Source organism: Myotis lucifugus, unplaced genomic scaffold (assembly GCF_000147115.1).
Source record: "Myotis lucifugus unplaced genomic scaffold, Myoluc2.0 scaffold_4, whole genome shotgun sequence".
In the NCBI taxonomy this organism is placed as follows: Eukaryota; Metazoa; Chordata; class Mammalia; order Chiroptera; family Vespertilionidae; genus Myotis; species Myotis lucifugus.
Window position 1 is genome coordinate 13890239 of NW_005871052.1, and position 24478 is coordinate 13914716.

At 38.9% G+C, this 24478-nt stretch overlaps 1 protein-coding gene across 6 annotated transcripts in view; it reads right to left on the reverse strand.

Annotated features, from left to right (window-relative positions):
* KIF4A (kinesin family member 4A) overlaps nt 1-24478 on the reverse strand; it is a 175038-nt gene that overhangs the window by 29385 nt on the left and 121175 nt on the right. For all 6 annotated transcript variants that reach the window (XM_023764470.1, XM_023764481.1, XM_023764474.1 and 3 more), the window contains 4 exons: nt 8894-8997; nt 7791-7935; nt 6949-7059; nt 549-632 (listed from right to left, as the gene is read on the reverse strand). In XM_023764470.1, the coding sequence (XP_023620238.1) occupies nt 549-632; nt 6949-7059; nt 7791-7935; nt 8894-8997 (444 nt within the window). The remainder of the gene's footprint in view (nt 1-548; nt 633-6948; nt 7060-7790; nt 7936-8893; nt 8998-24478) is intronic.

Sequence of the window (24478 nt, forward strand, 5' to 3'; positions counted from 1 at the left end):
TGGCTGGTGGGCGTAGCGAAGTGACACCAATTTGCATGTTTCTCTTTTATTAGTGTAGATTCTGTGACTTTTTAGAAAGAAGCAAGCCCAATAAGGAAAAAAAAATCCTTATTTGAATAGCACCACTTCATCAGGTTATCTGCCCATAGTTCATGACATATAAACAGGGATCAAGACTTTGGAATTGCTGGTCAGGATGGTATCCCCTGCCCTGGCCGAGTGGCTCAGTTGGTTGGAATATTGTCCCATACACCAAAGGGTTGTGGGTTTGATTCCCGATCAGGGCCCATGCCTGGGTTGCAGGTTTGATCCCCAGTTGGGGTGTGTACGGGAGGCAACCGATGGATGTTTCTCTCTCACATTGGTGTTTCTCTCTCTCTCACATCCTCTCTCTCTAAAATCAATAAAAACATATCCTTGGTTGAGTATCCTTGGTTGTTGAATACTGACTGGCATCCCTAGTTTCTCAGGACACTGGCTCATTTAAGGGATACCACTTTGCCTGCATCTAAGCAATACACTTGACCTAGCAGATTAGAATTTCTTACCTCTTCAGTTTTACGTCTAAGCACATTAGACTGTTTCTGGAAGTTTCTTTCGAGTTTGAGCAGCTCATATTGCCTCTTTCGGTCCTGAGAAGAAATAAGCCAGACAGCTAGATAAAACAAAATCTTATAATGTAAATAAAAAGTATTTCAACGGTATAGTCATTATGGAAAAAAAGAGGTTCCTCAAAAAATTAAAAATAGGCCCCGGCTAGTATGTTTAGTAGTTAGAGCACTGGCCCACGCACTGAAGCATCACAGGATTGGTTCCTGGTCAAGGGCAAGTACCTGGGTTGCAGGTTCGATCCCTGGCCCTGGTCAGGGTGTGTGTGGGAGGCAACCAATCAATGTCTCTCTCACATCTCTCTCTCTCTCTCTCTCTCTCTCTCTCTCTCTCTCTTCCTCTTTCCCTCCCTCTCTCCTTTCTTCTCTCTCTAAAACTTAATAAAAAATATCCTCTGGTGAGGATTAACAAACAATTTTTTTAAAATAGAACTACTGTAAAATCTAGCGATCCCACTATTGGTTATATATTAAAAGGAAATAAAACCAGTATCATGAAGGGATATCTGCATTCTCATATTCACTGCAGCATTATTCACAATAACCAAGATATAAAAAAGATGAAAAGATGAATGGATAACAAAAATGTGGTACATATACTAGTACACAATGGAATATTATTCAGCCATAAATAAGAAGGAAACCCTGCCATTTGCAACAACACAGATCAACTTAAACTAGGCTAATAAAGACAAATACTGTATGATGTTTTATATGTGGAATCTAAAGGTTGAGCTCATAGAACCAGAGAGTAGAACAGTGGTACCAGGGACTGGGGGATAGGAAAAAGGATAGTCAAAGGGTACAAATTTCAGTTATAAGATAAACAAGTTCTGGGGATCTATGTATAGCATAGTGATTATACTTAATAATACTGTATTGCATTACTTAAAATTTGCTAAGCGAGTATAAAGTATTCTCAACACACTAACAAAAGAGTGATAGATGTGACATCTCCAAATTTATTCTTCTCTTTCAAAATTATTATGACTATTCTGGGTAACTTGTATTTACATATGAATTTTAGGATTAGAATGTGAGTTTCTGCCAATAAGTCAGGTGGAATTGGGATTGTGATGTTGTGCATCAGTCTGGGGAGTATTCCATCTTAAGAATATGAAGTTTTGCCATCCATGAACATGGGTCATCTTTCCATTTAGATCTTTAATTAATTCAATGATGTTTTGTAGTTGTTAGTGTCTAGGTCTTACAACTGTTTTGTTAAGTTTATTCCCATGTATTTTATTCTTATTGATGCTTTTATAAATGGAATTGTTTTCTTAATTTCATTTTCAGTTGCTAGTGTATAAAAAACATCTGATTTTCACACATTGAATTTATACACTGCAACTTTGCTAAACTCGTGCATTAGCTCTAATAGTTTTTGAGATTTTCTAGGACTTTTTTGTCATCTCTTATAGAGGTAGTTTTGCTTCTTCCTTTCTAATCTGGATGCTTTTATATATTTTTCTTGCCTAAGTGCCCTGGCTAGAACCTCCCAGACTATATTGAATAAAAATGGCAAGAGCAGATACCATTGTCTTGTTCCTGATCTTAGGGTGAAAAGTATTCTGTCTTTTACCATTAAGTATGATGCTAGTTGCAGGGTTTTCATAAATGCCCTTTTATTAGGTTGAGGAAGTTCCTTTCTACTCCTTGTTTTTTTGAGTGTATTAATCATGAAAGGATTTTATCAAATGTTTATTTTGTGTCTATTAACATGATCCTTAATTCTAATAATACAGTGTATTACATTAATTGATTTTCAGATGTTAAAGAAGCCTTGCATTTTTTTGGACCTTACTTGGTCATGGTGTATCATTCTTTTTATATGTTGCTGGATTTATCTATATTCATGAGATGTTGGTCTGTGGTTTTCTTTTCTTAGAATGTCTTTGTATGGTTTTGGTATCAGAGAAAATACTGGCCTCACATAATGAATATCTTTGAATTCATTATGTGTCTTCTGTATATAGCATATATTGTTATAGATCTTGCTTTTATAATTCAGTCTAACAATCTCTGCCTTTTGAATAGATTGTTTAATCTATTCAAATTATGCTATTATTGATATGACTAGATTTATGTTTTTGAGTTTACATTTTGTTTTCTTTTATCTTTTTTTGTAATTTCCTCCTTTACATTTATTTTTTTTAAAATCTTTATTGTTGACAGGGAACCAAGATGGTGGCATAAGTAAACACCTGAACTTGCTGCCTCGCACAACCACATCAAAACTACAACTAAAAGACAAAATGGATATCATCCAGAACCATGGGAGGGCTGGCTGAGTGGAAGTTTGACAACTAGAAGTTAAGAGAAAAGTGCATTGAGACTGGGAGGACATGCAGAGGTGGGGAAATGCGGAGGTACTCAGGCACTCGTGGAAATGGGCTGGCAACTGGGGTGGGTCTCAGGGAATCACCAGGGTTGGGCAAACTGTGTGGGCCAGGTTGATGGAGACTCAGATCTGGCACATGCCAGTCATCTCTGTGGTGGGGAGATCTCAGCAACAGAACAATGACCTCTGCCAGCATTTCTTCTGGGAGAAAGCTGCCCCCCAGTTACTGCCCAGATACCAGAAAATTTAGTTCCTCTCTGTATGTTCCTCATCCTTTCAAGCTGCTGCCCTACCACTGGAGCTCAGAGACAGTAAGTCCTAGTAAGTCTGTGCATGGACCCTTTAAGAGGACCTGCTTGGGAATCTTAGCATCCCCCTGTCTCCCTCAACCTCAATTCCCACTGGTTTTTACAGCCCGAAGTTATGGGGACTTCTCTTCCCTGCACTGGAACCCTAGGCTGAAGGGTCTGGTGTTGGGCTAGAACCTCTTGCTCCTCATGAGGGACCTCTGTTACCAAGATATCCCTCCCAATTAAAAACATGCCAAACATGGGTGTCAGGACCAGCCCGTTCTGTGCCTCCACCCCTCCTACCAGTCTCAATGTGGCTTCTTCTTTAATTCTCTAGTTATAGGGCTTCCATTCAGCCAGATTTCAGGCAGTTATGAATGATGGTTGTTCTTTATTTTAGCTGTAATTGTGATGTGGTTGTGGGAGGAGGTGAGTACTGCATTTACCTACACTGCCATCTTGACCCTCCTTCCTCTATCTTTTATCTTTTTTGTTCCTTTATTCTGCCTTTACTGCTTTCTTTTACATTAAGGCAGCGGTTCTCAACCTGTGGGTTGTGACCCCTTTGGGGATCGAACGACCCTTTCACAGGGGTTGCCTAAGACCATCGGAAAACACATATATAATTACATATTGTTTTTGTGATTAATCACTATGCTTTAATTATGTTCAATTTGTAACAATGAAAATACATCCTGAATATCAGATATTTACATTACAATTCATAACAGTAGCAAAATTACAGTTATGAAGTAGCAATGAAAATAATTTTATGGTTGGGGGTCACCACAACATGAGGAACTGTATTAAAGGGTCGCAGCATTAGGAAGGTTGAGAACCACTGCATTAAGGGAATATAAATATTTTGTAGTATAGCATAATAATTAGTTTAATGATTATTTCACTATATTTTTGAGTTACATTCTTTTTTTTAATTTTAGAGAGGAAGGGAGAAGGAGAGATAGAAACATCAATGAGAGAGAATCATTGATTGGCTGCCTCCTGCACGCCCCCTACTGGGGATCGAGCCTGCAATCCGGGCATGTGCCCTTGACTGGAATAGAACCTGGGACCCTTCAGTCAGCAGGCTGATGCTCTATCCATTGAGCCAAACCAGCTAGGGCTTGAGTTACATTCTTAATGATTGTTCTAGTGCTTATAATAAATATCTTATCAGAATCTACTTCAGATTTCTATTAACTTAATTCCAGTGAGATATAGAAATGTTATTCCTATATTGCTCTGTTCTCTCTTCCTTTCTTTGTTATTATTGTTATGCATTTTAAGCCAATATATAACCCAAAATACATTATTATAATTGTTACTTTATATAATTTATGTTCTTTAAACAGCTGAGCTAAAAGGAAAGCAAATACATGTTTATAGAATTTGTTATTTAGCATTTGTTTCTCCTCATTTCTTCCTGTAGATTCATGTTACTATCTGATGTCATTTCTTTACTCAAATAAAACTTTGCTCCTTTATGTTGTTAGAGGCCCGATGCACGAAATTCGTGCAAGAGTAGGCCTTCCTTCCCCCAGCTGCCAGCACCAGCTTCCCTCTGGCACCCGGGACCCAGGCTAACCTCCGGCCGCCAGCAGGCACCCAGGACCCGGGCTTCCCTTGCAGCCCTGGCTTCTTCCAGAAGGACGTCCGGTCTAATTAGCATATTACGCTTTTATTATTATAGATTGTAAAACATATTACATCTCTATAGGCCCATCGATATAATTACATACAAATTATTTTATACAACTGCTTTTTCAAATCAGTTAAGAAAGGAAAAGTAACATGTAATTATACTTTTAGAATTACTTATATAATACCTTTATTGGCACTCTTTGTTTTTGTGTGCGTGTACAGATTCAAATTACTGTTAGTATCACTTGCTTCAGTCTGAAGTTCTTTTAAGTATTTCTTGTAACGTAGATCTGCTAAAAACAAATGTATCTGGCTTCTGTTTATCTGGGAATGCCATTATTTTGCCTTCATTTTTGAACGAAAACTTCGCTGTCTATAAGATTCTTGGTTGATAGCACCTTCAGATTTTAACTTCCCTAAATAAAGTCAGTACCCTAATGGAAGGCAACATTCCTATGACTGTTCCTATGGCCAGCCTCTCTCCCTGGGCAGAACCTCTGTACCATCGCTCAGGATCTGGGGGCAGGGACAGCATCCTACTTATTAGAGAAACATTTCTGTTCTGAGTAGGATGCTGGGCTGGGGCACTAGACCCTATTTTTCTTGGCTTGCCTCTCCTGACATGGAACTAACATCCTATGGTTAGATGGGTTGGGACAATCAGGCCCGAGTATTACTGGCTTTCTGCATCAGGGGCAGAGTTTCCACCCTATGCATGGGGACTAGGTGGAAGAAGGGATACACAGACCTCTTGGCTGCTCTTGCCTGAAACAGAAGTGTAGTAACATGGAGCTGAAGGGGATGAAACAGAAGAAACAATAGCCATAGAATGGAAACTGGAGGGTCAGGGGAGGGAGTTGGTCATGGCTCAAATGCCACAGACTCTTGCTGTTCTTACTGAGATTTAGTGGAGTTCCTTGAATAATTGTTTATTTGGTATATGCCCTTAGGACAATTTCCAGACCTTTTAAATAGTTGTTTTTATAAACTTTATCAACTGTGTTTGTTTTACTGAGTCCACAAAACTCCTCATGCTATCTACCATTCTGAAAGTATTTCTCATCTTATTTCTTGACCCAACATATCACATTCTGGCCAATTCTAAAAATTTCTCCAAATCAATGTCTTTTCCAGTGTGCTTTCCAAGAATGCTGCTACTACTCTAATTCAGGCCCTTACTATCTTTCGGGATAATATAATGTCTTAACTTGTGTTCTGGCTTCCAATTTCTCAATATTTCAGTTTGTTCTACACATTACTCCCAGACGTATCTTTCTAAAGCAGTATTTTGCTAATATCACATTGTTTCTCAAAAACCTTAAAAATCTTTACTCTGCTAACAAAATAAAGTTAAAACTTCTTGGATCTTTAACAATTCAGCTTCAACTTGTCTTTCCAATAGAATTTTCTACTACTATTCCACCTGGACCATTAGCCATGCCTTGAATATGCCTACAAAGTTGTCATTTCCTGCTGTCCCATCTATCTGGGATGCCTGCATTTATCTCTAACAAAATCCTCCCTATTATTCAAGGCCTGTTCACCTATTGTCTTTTCACTCCAACTAGAAGTGTGCTTCCCTTTCTTAATTACTTTGGTGTTTTAGACCAGCGGTCACCAACCGGTGGTCCGCGAGGTCCGAAAGGTTGGTGACCGCTGTTTTAGACCATTTGTAAAGCACAGATCTCTTTATTCTTTATATTGGCGAAAAACATGTTTATGTCTCATGTTCCCTTACACCAGGCATTCTTCAAGGGCAGAGTTCATATACCACTCATCATTATATTTTCCAAGGTATCTAGTGGATAGTACCTTGCACACAGTAGACATTTAACAAATAGCTGCTAAATTCATGAATGTGTCACATTTTTGGAGACACCAGTTATTTGAAAAAAAATTATTTAATGTTAGTCAGCCTAGAGAAGGGTTTATTACCTTTGAGGAGTATACTTACCTATTCTTTTTTTTTTCTTTAAATTTATTGTTGACATTATTACAGATGTCTCCATTCCCCCATCCCTTTACCCACATCCACCCAGCTTCTGTACCCCTTCCCTCTGGCACTTACCCGTTCTTTTAATTGGATTACTTCTTTGTCTTTTTGTTGCTTCCATTGTCTAAACTTCTCAGCATCCTCTTTCATCTGACGCATTAACTGTACCCGTTGGTTTTTCATCACCTGTAAAAACAAAAATCAGTACAAGTATTAGTCATCTGTATTTACTCTAGGTTGATGTGCATATGGACAAACGAAGCATTAAGAGAGAAAACTAAGATTTTCTCGCCAACAGATTTTATGATTAAGCTTATCATACCCCTTGCTATGCTTGCAGATGTTTTCTGAGTATAGACTACACAAATAAACACTCTGAAGCAATAAAAGCAAAAATGTACCTACAAGCTAAATCCAGTCCTAAATTCATGCTATATAAATGAAGTTTCAAGGAAATATCTACTAATCCTCAAGAACAAATCCACCTAGCAACCATTGTATCTAAAGGTTTTAGTACTGGTAGCCTGAAGCAACTACTTTGCAGATAAGTTGAACATTCAATAGCTGAAAATTTTTTCTAGGTGCCTGTCATTTTGCAACTACTTTACAAAATTATTCTACATGATCATAGAAGGCGGTCAGGATATTACCACTAAATATTAAGGTATCTTTGCCCTTTGGTTTCAGAGAATTTAACATTAAACTCTGAATGTCAAAGAAGGGTTTTGTTATTCAGATTCTAGATGTCTACTAGAACAATGTTCTGCAAAAGAGACTTTTGTGAAGATTCACACACTTGAAATGATGATCCTGCCCTGTACTCTCTCACATGAAAACACCTCTATAGTATAATTCCATATAGAACACTTATGCTTGTAAGTTTCAGTAGGTTAAAATGCATGGATAGAGTTTAATACCCGTATCTCCTGGTTCAGTTTGGAGATGGTATGCTCTGTGGATTCTTTAAGCTTCAGAAGTTTGGACTGTTCATTCAGTTTCTTCTTTAGATCAGTTATTTGACCCTCTAGCTCCTGAAGACGTTTGCGGCGGCGCTCACTCAACCTAAACACAGATGCTGTAGAAATGAAGACTAGAAACAGCAAAGCCTGACTTCAAAAGATATAATGTTAGACTCACAGGCTCTCAACCCTGATATATATATATAAAATAGGAGGCCTTCAAATAGCCTTCTTTAAATATGAATACCACCCAAACAATCAAAACTGTCTCAATAACGGGGCCTTAATACAGAGTCAAAGAACAATTATTTTGAGTATATAACAATGCAATTGCCTCAATACATGACAACCCCTGTACCACTATGTGTTAAAAGGATGGTTCTTTGAAGTCATTTCACTTCACTTTAGCTGTAAGAAATAATTCTGATGTTTATTACATAAGTATAAGATAGAAAGTAAACATTCAGCATAACTTTTAAAAACATTACCTTTAGACTCAATAGAAAGATATAACAGTCACTGAGTAAAAAGAAGACAGAATAGCTAATAAGGCAGAAGTTTGAGGGAGAGTAGGGTATTCTGGTTATCTATCTTGATTTTATTCTTAACTAAGAAATGACTAGATTGATTTTTCATTTACTAGCCTGGACATTAATTCTATTCACAAACTAATTTACCATCAGCGCAGGGATAAATTGTTGCCGTCTGGTAGGTCTGATAATTTTTCAAAATCCAGCTCAAATGCTAACTTCTTGTAAAGCCTGCCTTGATCATACCAGCCTAAATTGATATCTCCTGCCTCTGAACTCTTAAAGCAATTACTGCCTAAGAAATTTATGTGGCTACTAATCATGTGCTGTGTTACAGCATTCTTTTATTGTCATCATGAGATGTTATTAAAAATCTCAATTAAATAACTTTTCTTTTGCTTAGGTCTCCCCTCCACAACTAAGTTTAAAATTTGTGGGTGCAGGATATGGCTCTTTTACTTCTCTACTTCCTCCACAACTCCTCATACACAGTAGTAACTTTGATATAATATTTATTGACTTTATTCTTACTTGGCTTGGTTGATATCCTTTTTTGTTGTCTGAAGTTCAAGAACCAATTCTTCCTTTTCCTTTTGCAGATTGATGACTTCCAATTCTAGATTTTTTATGTTATCCTACAAATGTTATAGGTCAGAGATAAAGAAGGGATTAAAGTCAAAGGAAGAAAATCACTTTAACATTCCACGTTTAAGAAACTATGCACTCAATTTCACCACTTCAATTGCATACTAAAAACATTTGTACTTGATTTGATGGAGATTAATGTCATGTAGTGGGAAAAGTATGGACTTGGACCAAAGGGCTGGGATTGAGACTTGATTCCAGCACTTACTATCTAAATGTCTTAAGGAAAGTAACTTCATTTCTTTTCATTTAGTTTTTGTGCAGAATAGAATTAATATAGCAGGCATGAGGCTACTATCTTCATTTTTTAAATACATTTTTATTGATATCAGAGAGGAAAGGAGAGGGAGAGAGAGATAAAAACATCAGTGATGAGAAAGAATCATTAATCAGCTGCCTCCTGCACCCCACACTGGGGATCGAACCCACAACCTGGGCATATGCCCTGACCAGGAATGGAACCATGACCTCCTGGTTCATAGGTTGATGCTCAACCACTGAACCACACGGGCAGACTACTAACTTTAAAAAGGCCTGCTTGTAAGACTAGCCCATGGGTCATGTCTGGAAACTTGGATTTGGGTAGAATTTCCACCATTCTCTAAGTAATAAGAATGGCTCACTATGCCTAAACTGTCCAAAAAATATAATTTATCCTAAACACATGCTTTCCTTTTGGGAGTTTAGAATTTTGATATGTGCTAGGCAGAGAATACCTACATAAATGACCCCTGGTAAAATCCTTAGATTTCTAGGCTCAGGGGAACCTCCCTGATAGACAACATTTCACACATGTTGTCACAACCCATTGCTGGAAAAAGTAGGCACATACTGGGTGATTCCACTGGGAGAAGACACTTGGAAGCTTGTACCTGGTTTCTTTGAGATTTTGCCCCATGTGCCTTTTCCCTTTGCTGATTTTGTTTTCTGTCCTTTCGCTGTAATAAATCTTAGCTGTGAGTATGACTATATGTGGAGTCCTGAGTCCTCCTTGGAGAATCGTCGAACCTGGGGGTGGTCGTGGGGACCATCAAGCATTTCCCTATCTATATAAACAGGTAACAACACCATTTACCTCACATGGTTGTTGGGGAAGATAAATAAGACAAAAAAGTAGGCATTTTGTAAACTGTAAAGAGCTGTACAAACATCCTTATATTCAGAACTTTCAAACATATGTATTCAGTAGCAACTGTAGTTCTGCATGCATTTAGGAAACCAATTCTAGAAAGTGAAGTTTGGTAATTTTCAAGATTGGGAAAACCCAATGAACAGATTCCTTCCTGTTATCATAACCAAAAAAGATGAAAGGAAAATGGGTGACTGAGTGGTTGACAGCCAAGAAGATTATAAGTAGGCCTTAGACCAGTAGTGAAATCACACAATCTTTATAAATTGGCAAGAGCTGTTTTCCACAAAATATACTGAGCCACTTCTGTATAACCAACAAAAACCCATCTCATTGCTTTATAGTTACCCTGCATAATTAAACTGGCAATAATGTATGTGTATATGTCTGTGTATATTTATAGAACTAACACATGAAAACATTCTTGTAAAAAAAAAGTCCAGATAATACATATAAAGGGCAAGTCCCCATGACTGCCCCACCCCTGCCAAAATTCCAGTCCCCTCTCCAAAAGTAACCACTGTTATGGGCTTAATCCAGACCTTCCAGATATTTTTCTAGATGTTTACATATTCTAATTATTTACACATATATGTAAGTGCATAGACTATATATCTAATTAATAAATATACTGTAAAACATTTCTAATATACTATACTAGTATGTCAATAGATTATAAAGCATATAAACACAAATGTGCAATATGTATCTGTGTGTACCTATTACAATGTATTAAAGATAAATAGAATTACACTTTATGTATATATTATTCTGTAACTTGCCTTTTTTAAAACCTGGTCTTGGAGATTTATTTATATCAGTGCATATATAGATCTATCTCATTCTGTTTTTTTTCAAATTAAATATTCTTATACATGCCTTGTGCACATGTGCAAGGTTTTTCTAGGGTAGAGACAAGTGGAATTACAGGATCATGGAGGGTACACATTTTCAATTTTAATAGCCACTGCCAAATTGTCTTCCAAAGTGGCTGTTCCAATTTACACTCTTGCCAGCTACATATACGAGTACTTGTTTTCCTGCACCCTTGTCAACATTTGATATTACTACACTTCCAAATATGTAGCAATCAGACGGGTAAAAAATAGTATGTCTTCATTATATATCCCATATTCAGTCAATAATTGCCTCACCAACTCCACAAAAGGAATTATTCAAATATATGAATCCTGGGTTACTATAACTCATGGTAAGCTTCATTAAAAGCTATACCTTCTCAAATTTTTCTATGGCAATGCTTCACAGTGACAGAAAAATAGTTTAGAACAGCGGTCGCCAGCCTTTTGGACCTCACGGACCACCAGTGGTCCATGGACCACCGGTTGGCGACCGCTGCTCCAAAGGTTTCATTAAATCAGCAGTCGCCAACCTTTCGGACCTCACGGACCACCAGTGGTCCCCGGACTACCAGTTGGTGACTGCTAGTTTAGAACAAAAACCTATCTTATTTTTTAGAAAAAGAGAGACAGTTAATGGGCAGAGGGCAGGGGAGGGGAGGAGAGCTCAACCAGAGAACTTGTATGCACGTAACCATAGCCAATGGATACAGACAATAGGGGGGCGGTGAAAGCCTGGGCTGGGGAGTAGGGGCAGGCTGGCAGAGGACAATGGGGGATAAAATGGACATATGTAATACTTTTTAACAATAAGAATTAAAAAAAAGAAGTACAAATTAGCAGGTATAGAATAGTCATGGGGCTGTAAAGTACAGCATAGGAAATATAGTCAATAATCTATCTATATAAAAGCCCAACGACCAGAATGACAGAACGACTGGAACGTCCATTCACTATGACGCGCACTGCAGCCGACAACTGGCCTGATGTGGACCCCTATCGGCCCCCCCAACTTCCCGCGGCCCCTCCCCCTGGTCGGCCTGGCCCCCGATCGGCCGCCCTCCACCCGGATCAGGGACAGGGACAGCTGGCCAACCGCCCACGGCCCCTCCCCCTGGCTGGCCCCACCCTGATTGCCCCCCCAATTGGGGGTGGGGCCAGTTGGCCAACCGCCCATGGCCCCTTCCCCCCACCAGCCCACCCAAGGTTGCCCCCCCACCTCGATTAGGGGCGGGGCCTGCCGGCTAACCTCCCACATCCCCCCTCCCCAGGCTGGGCTGGCCATACCCCACCTGTGCACGAATTCGTGCACTGGGCCTCTAGTCTATATATATAAAAGGCTAATATGCTAAGTGTCCAACCGTCCGACCAATTGCTATGATGCGCACTGACCTCCAGGGGGCAGACGCTCAACATAGGAGTGCCATGACATGCACTGGCCATTTACAGAGAAACGGCACCGTGGACGTGGCGCCCACAAAGCAACACTCGGCTTCCCCACAGTGGGACACAGGCCATGCCACCACCCTGGAGTGACAGCCCACCAAATTGCAGCTGAAGCTGCCAAGACCCCACGGCGCAAAATGCAGCCTGGAAACGGTGGCTGTGGGTGCTGAATAATGACGTCACGTACCAACGCCTGGCTTCCTCTCTTTAGCGACTAGCCTCCTTGGAGTTTCTTCAGCCCAGGAACACGACTTGCTTTATAGCCAGGTGGAAACATTTTACACTTTAACCAAATGTCTGTGAAGGGTTTCCCCATGCCTCATCTCATTTGATCCTCACAGAAGTCCTGGAGTAGGTAGATAGGAGACTCGGTGGAATCCTATTTTCTTTTCATTAGCCAGAAAACGGAGATTTAGAAAACTTAGAAACTTGACCCAACTGAAAAGAAGAAATGGTGGACCTTGAAAATGACTTCAGGTTTTCTCACTGTGCAGAATGTAGTCAAACACTGCTGCAGTCAAATATTTTACCCTTTGTTCTCCCTGTGTGATCTACAATAATAATCTACTTAGTGTTGATATTTACTGCTGTTTTGCTGACAATTATCTGAAAGAGAAGTTGGGGTGATTCACTGGGCTGGAAAAATTTTAGCTAAATCAGAAAGCAGATCTAATTAAGCAAGTTTATTTATATATATAAACCTCTTGCTGGCGCCAATTGCACGCATGTGCTTCAATCTGTCATTGTCGATTGTGAATTTGGTTGATACTTCTATTACAGAGAAAGGGCGAACAGTGATATTAAAATAGTTCTTCTAATTAATTTCCTTTCAATGTGCATGAATTTGTGCACTGGGCCACTAGTATTAGAATAACTATGCATGGTGTTAGATGGTGCTAGATTTATCAGGATGATCACTTTGTAAATTATATAAATGTCCACTCATTGGGTTGTGTACCTGAAACTATACTGTACCTCAACTCTAATTAGAAAATAAAAAGTATTATTAAAATAAAATTAAAAAAGAGTACAAGAAGAGAGGAATAATTGTTCAGCCTAACCATTAATCCTTTGTTTACCCTGCAAAGGCCAAAATACATTCAACTTAAAAAAAGCTTCATTTTAAATCCCGTTAACATGGAGACTGAGCTACATATTTAACTTACTCCCTCCTAATCCCATTAAAGTGAACTAAAAGAAGGGTATAAATCTACAAGGATGAAGAGAGCAGTATAAAGGTATAAACACAATTTTGTAAAAGGAAAAGAGTTAAGTGGTAACTGACTTAGCAGAGTTGAAAAGCTAAAATATGACACCTATAGGACAAATGGCAAGAAGATATAAGCCAATTTATACTATAGAACCACAGAGAAGAGCAGAGATTTCCTCTCTGGACAGACCAAACCCGATGGGCTGAACTCACAGACAGCAAACATAGTAGAAGGCAGGGATAAAGTATCATACTGCTGATGGAGGATTAAATAAAAGTCTGTAAATGACTGGAAAGACTCCAACTCCCTTATTTTCTCTGGGTTACCAGAAGTAGGACATACCATCACTCTGCCCACATAACTCCAGGCAGGAGAATGAATGATTTCTTTATTAGAAACGGATCAGTCCAAGAAAAACCCATGTATACAGAACTTCCTATTGTTTTTAGTGCCTCCCTGTTAAATATAAATGGACAGCTGAAGATCACTGGACATTTGGGGCATGTTTCTTACCTGAAAGACCAAAACAAAAACACTAAGGTAAGAAATTTGGAGGAAAAAGAGGTAAAGAAGGGAGAAGAGAACCTCAACAAAATTTAATTTCTATTCTTATAGCTGAACACTATATCCGTAAAAAGAAAAATACATAGACTAGTAAAGAAATAATACAAGAAAACCTCCCATTAAAGGAGAATACAAATTTCTAGATTGAAAGGACACACCAAGCACCAAGCACAATAAATGAGAAAAGACCCGTACCAAGGTGCATCGCTATGAAATTAAATAACACTTTGGGACAATGAAAAGATTATAAAAGTTTCCAAAGGTAAAACAATACAGGTAAAATAAAAAACCACCACAAATTATAATGGACTTCTTAACAGCAACAATGGAAATAGAAGACAATGGAGAAAAGCCTTCCAAATTCTGGAAAAAAATTTCCATTGTAGAATTCTAAATCTAGCCAAACTAACAAGTGTAAGAAGAAGATTATTATAGTCGGTCAAAGATGGTACCTATGGGTAGATGCTGAGCTCACATTCTTGCAAGAATATATCAAATGTACACCTGTATTTAGATCAAATCCTCCTAAGAGAAAACTGTGGGCCAACTGAACAGCCTCTGCACAATAAACAAGAGAGAGTGACTACCTAGAGAAGGTTGGGGAACCATGAGAGCTCTCTGGGAGCAGAGAAAACAACCCAGTACTGGAGGAATGGGTGGGCCCCATTGTTAACATTTCCCCTGAACCTGGATAGCATGTGGGAGCTCCATCCAGGTTCCCTGGCAGACCTACAGGGTGCTGTAGCATGTCCCCAGCCACCCCTACTTGAGCTAGACCCAGAAGAAACAGAAGAGTGCCAAAGTGTGCACACAAGGGGACCATTTAATCCAGCAGGTGGAGCTGCTTTGTGCTCCCACTTGGCTGCACACACAAGGGGTTCTCCTATCTGGAGAAAGTATGGAGCCAACAGAATACTGCAGTACTCACTTGCAGGGCTGCCCTGTCCAAAGACAGTGTGGAGATAGTGGGGTGCTACTGTGTGCTCATGTGGGGTTCTCACTCCTAGAAAGAATGGGGAGCTAACAAAACACTATGGTGCCCACATACAGGACTGCTCATTCCAGAGAAATTGCGGAGATAGTGGAGCACCCCTGCATGTCTAAGTGGGGCTGCCCAACCAGAAGAAAGTGTGGAGTCAGAAAAACTATGTGGTACCCACACACCAGACTGCCCCATGTGGAGTGAGTGGGATGCTGCTGTGCGCCCACCCATGGCAGGAGCTCCTGCCACTGTCCAGGAGAGATTTCAGAAATACCAAAGTGCTGTTGTGTGCTCCCATGCAAGGCTGCCTCAACAGGAGAAAGGGCCTAGCTAGCAGGGCATCGAGCTGCAGGAATGCAAAGTGGCCCCACCCAGACCCTGCTATGACTTAGGATAATTTAAGCAACAGGGAATGCACACAGTGCTGCCTGTGGAGTGAGAGGGGTGTGGTTGAGCTTGCAAGGATCTGTACTGCTCAAAAAGGGAACAGAATTAGCAAAGTGCTGAGGTGTGTACACACAAGCCTGACCCAATGGATAAGGAGTGGATTAGGCGGGGTCTGAAAATGCAAGCTCACAAAGCAACCCTGCATGGACCCAGCTCAGATCACAGAAAATGAAAGCAACAGGGCACTCCAAGAGCCTAGGGAGCAGCCCCAAGTACACCAGGCAACCCCACCCAGATAATAAGGACAAGGAAGCAAGCACACATCAGGCTACTCCACCCAGAACACACCCCTTCAGCCCAGGTGACGCATCAGGCACCACACATACCTGCCCCAACCAGCACCTGCCTGCCAAAACTATTCAATACACAATCTACTCAGAAACTACTCTTTCAGACTGAGAAAGATACTTATTCTATCCAACTCACAGTAATAAGCACAGAAAGTCAAACAAAATGGGGAGACAGAAGGATATGCCTCAAATAAAGGAACAAGGAAAAACTCCAGAGAAAAACCTTAATGAAATGGAGATAATTTGCTTGATAAAGAATTCAAAGAAACGGCCATAAGGATGCTCAACAAACTTGTGACTACAAGAAAAACCTTAGAGAACACTGCAACAAAGAGATAGAAAATGTAAAGAACAAATCAGAGATGAATATAATAGGTGAAATAAAAAATACACTAGAAGGAATAAACAGTAGATTAGTTAAAACAGAATAATGGATTAGTGACCTGGATGACAAAATAGTGGAAATCACCCAATAAGAACAGCAAAATGAAAAAAGAATTTCAAAAATGAGGATAGTATGAGATCTCTGGAATAACACCAAGTACCCTAACATTTGCATTATAGGGATTTCAGAGGAGACGAGAAGAGAGAAAAGGGCAGCAAGAATTTATTTGAATAAATAATATCTGAAAACTTTCCTAATCTAGGTAAGGAAACAGCTATTCAGGTTCAGGAAATACAGAGAGTCCCAAGTAAGATGAACCCAAAGAGACTCATGCCAACACATATTCTAATGAAAATAGCAAAAGAGTCAATCATAAAGGCAGAAAACAAACAAACAAACAAACAAACAAACAAACAAAAAGAAAAAAACAAAAAACCAAGTCACAGGCAAGGGAAACTCCACAAGACTATCATCTGATTTCTCAGAAGCAACTTTATTGGCCAGAAGAGAGTAGCAAGATATATTTAAAGTGCTCAAAGATAGGAATCTACATCACAGAATATTTTATCCAGCAAGTTTACCAGGTGTACCAGTTAATGATGCGGATTTTGTAATCAAAGAAAACACGATAATTTCAAGAGAAACATCAAAAGTGTTTTATTCAAAGTACCATCACTAGCTACACATTTCCCCCATCTTTCAGGTAATTTGTGTATAGTCCCAATAGAACTTTTCTTGTTTTGAGGCAAACCATTCAGAGACCCAATTTTCCACTTCTTCGTATGTTTTGAAGTGCTGCTCAGAAAGTGCATGTGCCATTGATCGGAACAAGTGGTAATCTGAAGGAGCAAGGTCTGGGGAATACGGTGGGTTAATACTTCCCAGGCAAGATTTTTTAACGTGTCTTTAACTGGTTTTGAAGTGTGTGGTGGTGTGTTATCACGAAGCAAAATTAGTTTGCCATGTCTTCTGGCACATTCTGGTCATTTCACGATGAAAGCGTGGTTCAAATTGATTATTTGTTGTTGGTAGCAATCAGTATTAACGGTTTCACCTGGTTTTAGAAGCTCATTAATACACCACACCTTCCTGATCCCACCAAATGCAGAGCATTGTCTTTTTTCAGAAGCGATTTGGCCTTGCAGTTGATGTTGATGGTTGACCTGGATCAACCCATGGTTTTGTGTTTGGGATTCTCAAAATAAATCCATTTTTCATCGCCAGTCACAATTCGATGGAAAAAAGACTTTCTTTCGTGCCATTGAAGCAACATTTTACTGATGACTTTTCAGTTTTCCATTTGTCTTTTGTTCAGTTGATGTGGCACCCATTTTCCTTCCTTTAAAATCTTTCCCGTTGTATGTAAACGATCGGACATTGTTTGCTGAACAAAGTTTAATCTTTCTGCAAGTTATTGTGAGTATGACACGCATCTTCATCCAATAATGCTTGTAATTGTTGGTCTTCAAACTTTTTCGGTTGACCTGGATGTTCTTTGTCTTTCACATCAAAATCATCACTTTTAAAGTGTTTAAACCAGCGTTCACAAGTATCTTGATATGAAGCATGTTCACCATAAGCTTCCCGAAGTATATGATAACTTTCAGCAGCACTTTTCTTCAAAATAAAGTAATGAATTAAAACTTTCCACAAATGCTCTTTTTTGGCACGAAATTCAACATTTTTAAGCATAAAAATATCTATGATGTTAACACTTTCAGCAAATTTGACATATGAAGTTTTGAAGCTTGCTGTCAATACAACAAAATAGCATACATTTCAAGTCACATATATATCAACATATGTGTATCTCCATCTATTGAAAAAATCCGCATTATTAACTGGTACACCTAATATTACAGTCAAACCTCAGTTCTCGAATGTCTCCCATCCCCAACAATTTGCTTCTCAACCTGACAACCCTTTCATGTCTCTCAGGTGACATACTAAACCTCATATTGTTAACATCTCAGGAAATTGTGCTAAGAATATTTTTGTGTTATTTTGCTTTTGTTGCTGCTTATTATTATTAAATTTTCATTTTTACTGTACATTTCATAACCTTTTTGTTAAATTTTCATTTACATTTCACGTCCCTTTTGCATCTAGAGTGTCAGCCTGCAGACTGAAGGGTCCCAGGTTCGATCCCGGTCAAGGGCATGTACCTTGGTTGTGGGCAAATCCCCAGTGGGGAGTGTGCAGGAGGCAGCTGAACTGATGTTTCTCTCTCATCAATGTTTCTAACTCTCTATCCCTCTCCCTTCCTCTCTGTAGAAAGTCAATAAAATATATTTTAAATGAGAAATAAAGTGTTTATTTGTAAATTAAACATTACATTAGACAGGTATTGTACATAAGAAAGGTTAAAATATGGAGTCATTGGGGGGAGGCTCTGAAATGGGTTAATTCAATTTACACTATTTCTAATACGAAAAATGATTCCATTTTCGAACAGCCTACCAGAATGAATTGTTCTAGAACCAAGGTTTCACTGTATTTAGAATTGAAGGAGAGATAAAAGATTTCCCAGACATGCAAAAACTCAAGGAGTTCACCACACTAAATCAGCATTGCAGGAAATGTTAACGGGTCTTCTTTATGCAGAAAAGACCATACCGAGAAATAAAACATTACAGGAAAGAGGAAAAAAATCACACCGGTAAAGGCAAATATACAATAATCAACCACTTAAAAAGTTAATAGGAATGTTAAAGGACAATAGCAAAATTAACTATAACTACAATAAATAGTCAAGATATACTCAGAACAAAAAGATATAAAACATGATGTCAAAAACAAAGGGGAGAGGGAGGAGTACATATGTACTGCTTTTAGAATGCAATTGAACTTAAATGCTTATCAGCTTAATGTAGACTGCTATAGATATAGATTGATATACTAGTATATGAACCTCATAGTAACCATAAACCAAAACCATGCCAAAAATATACAAAAAAATGAAGAGAAAGGAATCCAGTTAAAACACTAAAGAATACCAACAAATCAGAAAGATCAAGAGAAGAAACAGAGTAGAACAAAAAAACAATAAAAAACAATTGACAAAATGGCAATAAGCACATACTTATCAATAATTAATTTAAATGTAAAGGCTGTATATATGACAAGCCCACATGCAACATCATAGTTAATGGTGAAAAGAGGAAAGCTTTTTCTCTAAATCAGGAACAAGACAAAGATGTCAAATTTCATAACTATTATTCAACAGTAGTGCCCCGGTGCACGGATTCGTGCACACGGAAAGGAAATTAATTAGATGGTGGCTGGCCAGGCGGGACTGGGCGAGATGGGCCGGACACGACCTGGAGCCAACCTCCTGCAGTCCCTCCCCGCCGCCCGCACCTGGGGTGGCACTATGGCTCGAAGGGTGTTTGCAGAGTAAGCGGGGTCCCTCCAGCAGGTGAGGACCCTTGGCCTGGCCTGCAGGGATCGAGCTGAAACTGGCTCTCTGACATGAGAGCTTCTGGATTGGGAGAGGGCGGTTCTTGGGTGACGCACCCTGCAATCGGGCTCCCTCCTCTCTGGTTCTGGGGTGTGTCACCCAAGAATCACCGCTGAAGTCACTGCAGCTCAGCAGCTCCTGAGTTGAGCGTCTACTCCCTCATGGTCAGTGCGCATTATACCTATCAGATGGTCAGATGGTCGCTTAGCCTTTTATATATAGAGACAGTTCTAGACAGAGAAATCAGACAAGGAATAAAAGGCATCAAAATCAGAAAGAAACAAAATTGTCACTACTTGCAGATGACATAATACTGTATATAGAAAACCCTAAAGAATCCACCAAAAATTAATAGAATTGATGAAAGAATTCAGTAAAGTAGACTACAAAATTAATATAAGGAAATTTGTCAGATTCTTATATACTAATAATAAGCAATCAGGAGAAATGAAGAAAAACTCCCATTTACAATTGCATCACAAAGAATAAAATACCCAGGAATAAACTTAACCAAGGAAGCGAAATACCTGTACTCTGAAAACTATAAGAGATTGAAGAAAGAAACTGAAGAGGACACAAGTAAATGAAAGGATATACTGTGCTCATGGATTGGAGCAATTAATATGGTTTAAATGACCATACTACCCAAAGCAATTTACAGATTCATTGTAATTGCTATCAAAATACCAATAGCATTCTTCTCAGAACTAGAACAAATAATCCTAAAATTGACATAGAACCACAAAAGATCCTGACTAGCCACAGAAATCTTGAGAAAGAAGAACAAAGTTGGAGGTATCATGATCTCAAACTATACTACAAATTTGATTTATAATAATCAAAACATATTATTAAAAAGATCATACACCATAATCAAGTGGGATTTATTCCAGGGGTGCAAGGCCGGTACAATATTTGCAAATTAATAAACGTGATATAACATAAACAAATTGAAAGTCAAAAATCACATGATCATATCAATAGATGCAGAAAAAGCATTCTACAACATCCAACACCCATTTTTGATAAAAAAAACTCTCAGCAAAGTGGAAACAGAGGGAGCATATTTTAACATGGTAAACCATATATGACAAACCTACAGCCAACATCATACTAAATGGGCAAAAACTAAAAGCATTTCCCCTAAGTACAGGAACAAGACAGGGATGTCCGCTTTCACCACTCTTATTCAACATAGTACTGGAAGTCCTAGCCACAGCGATCAGACAAGAAGCAGAAATAAAAGACATCCAAATTGGAAAGGAGGAAGTAAAACTCTCATTATTCACAGAAGACATGATATTGTACATAGAAAACCCTAAAGACTCCACCAAAAAACTACTAGATTTAATAAATGGATTTGGCAATGTAGCAGGATACAAAATCAACACCCAAAAATTGATGGCTTTTTTTGTACACCAATAATGAATTCTCAGAAAGAGAAACTAAACAAACAATCCCATTTACCACTGCAACAAAAAATTAAGGTACGTAGGAATAAACTTAACAAGGAGGCAAAAGATCTGTACTTGGAAAATTACAGGACATTGAAAAAAAAGAGAAGAAGATATAAATAAGTGGAAGAATATACCGTGTTCATGAGTTGGTAGAATCAACATCATTAAAATGTTCATACTATCCAAGGCAATCTACAGATTCAATGCAATCCCAATTAAAATACCAATGGCATATTTCATAGAGCTAGAACAAATACTCCAACAATTTATCTATAATAATAAAAGTGTAATATGCTAATTAGATCAGACAGCCAAATGACCTTCCAGACGTCATTCCAAACGTCCTTCCGGACAAAGCCGCAGTGGCGGGGGCCGAGACAGAGGTGGTTAGGGGTGATCAGGCAGGCAGGAGAATGGTCAGGGGCAATCAGGCAGGCAGGCAGAGTGGTTAGGGGTAATCATGCAGGCAGGTGTATGGTTAGGGGTGATCAGGCAGGCAGGCGAGCAGTTAGGAGCCAGTGGTCCCAGATTGCAAGAGGTCCCGCAGGGATCGGGCCTAAACAGGCAGTCAGACATCCCCCAAGGGGTCACGGATTGAGAGAGGGTGCAAGCCGAGCTGAGGGACACACCCCCATGCACGAATTTCGTGCACCGGGCCTCTAGTATGGAAAAAGAAAAGACCCTAAATAGCTGCAGCAATTTTGAGAAAGAAAAACAAAGTTGGGAGAATCACAATACCAGATATCAAGTTATACTACAAAGACATCGTAATTTTAAAAAGCCTGGTACTGGCACAAGAACAGGCATATAGATCAATGGGAAAGAACAAAGAACCCAGAAATCGACCCAAGGCATTACGCTTAATATTTGACAAAGGAGGCAAGAGCATACAATGGAGTCAAGACAGTCTCTTCAATAAATGGTGCTGGGAAAATTGGACAGATACATGCAAAAAAATGAAACTAGACCACCAACTTATACCATACACAAGAATACACTCAAAATGGATAAAAGACTTAAATGTAAGTCGTGAAACCATAAAAATCCTAGAAGAAGCCATAGGCAGCAAAATCTCAGACATCTCTCGTAGCAATATGTTTATAGATACATTTCCTAAGGCAAAGGAAACTAAGGAGAAAATAAACAAATGGGACTACATCAAAATAAAAAGCTTCTGCACAGCAAAAGTAACCATCAACAAAATGAGTAGAGAGCCCACTGTATGGGAGAACATATTTGGCAAGAATACATCTGATAAAGGGTTAATATCCAAAATATATAAGGAACTCATACAACTTAACAAAAGGAAGACACACAATCTAATTAAAAAATGGGCAAAGGACCTAAATAGACACTTCTCCAAAAAGGACATACAGATGGCCAAGAGTCATATGAAAAAAATGGTCTAAGACACTAATCATCCAAGAGATGCAAATCAAAACGACAATGAGGTACCATCTCACACCTGTCACAATGCCTACCATCAACAAATCAACAAATGACAAGTGTTGGTGACGATGTGGAGAAAAGGGAACCCTAGTACACTGCTGGTGGGAATGAAGACTAGTGCAACCATTATGGAAAACAGTATGGAGTTTCCTCAAAAAATTAAATATGGAACTGCCATTTGACCCAGTGATCCCACTTCTAGGAATATATCCTAAGAAACCCGAAAAACCAATGAGAAAGACTGTATGCACCCCTATGTCCATAGCAGCACAATTTACAATAGCTAAGATCTTGAAACAGCCCAAGTGCCCATCAGTAGATGAGTGGATAAGAATGCTGTGGTACATTTATACCATGGAATACTATGCAGCAGTAAAAAAGAAGAATATCTTACCCTTTGAGGCAGCATGGAGGGACCTGGAGAGTATCATGCTAAGTGAAATAAGTCAGTCAGAGAAAGACAAGTATCACATGATTGCACTCATATGTGGAATCTAATGAACAAAATAAACTGATGAACAGAGTGGATCCAGAGACATGGAAGTATAGAACATAGTGTAGAATCTCAGAGGGAAGGCGGGGAAGGGTAGGTGGGAGGTAATCAACCAAAGACACTGTATGCATATATGTATAACCCATGGACACAGACAATAGGGTGCTGAAGGCCTGGGGCGTGGGAGGGGGTCAATGGGGGAAAAATGGAAACATATGTAATACTTTCAACAATAAAGAAAAATAATTAATACAAAATATTCAAAACAGTATGGTACTGGCATAAAAACAGACACATACATCAACAGAACAGAATAGAGAGCCCGGCAATAAATCCTCACTTATCTGGTCAACTAATCTATGATAAATAAAGTAAAAATATACACTGGAGTCATAACAGTCTCTTAAACAAGTGGTGCTGGGAAATCTGGACAGATACATGCAAATAAAACACCCAAACTGGACCACTCTCTTACACCATATACAAATCCCCCTCAAAATGAGTTAAAGACTTAAATGTAAGGACTAAAACCATAAAAGCTATAAGAAAACATAGAAAGTAAACTATTTCACATCAGTCTGAGGTAATATCTTTTAGGGTATGTCCCCTCAAGCAAGGGAAACCAAAGAAAAAATAAACAATTGGGACTACATCAAATTAAAAAGCTTCTGCACATCAAAGGAAGCCTTCAAGAAAACAAGCAGGTAACTAACTAAATGGGAGAAGATATTTGCAAACAACACCTCCAATAAGGGGTCAATATTCAAAATACATAAAGAACTCATATAACTCAATAACAAAAAAGTAAATAATCCAATTGAAAAATGGGCAGAGGACATGAAAAGACATTTCTCCAAAGAAGACATACAGATGACTAACAGTCGTGAAAAGATGTTCAATATAAATTATCGTCAGGGATATGTAAATAAAAACAATAATGAATGGCTATTACTTAAAAAGTGAACAAATAACATGTGTTGATGAGAATGTGTTGAAAAGGGAATCCTTTTGTACTCTTGGTGGGACTGCAAAACTGGTGCAGCCCTATGGAAAACAGTGTGGAGATTCCTTAAAAAAACTAAAAACAGATACACAATACAACCCAGGAATTCCACTTCTGCGTATTTATCTGAAGAAATTCAAAATCATAATTTGAAAATATTCATTCACTGCTATGTTCACTGCAGCATTATTTACAACAGCCCAGATGTGGAAGCAACCTAGGCGTCCATCGATAGATGAGTGGGAAAAGATGTGGCATACACACACACACACACACACACACACACAATGGAATATTA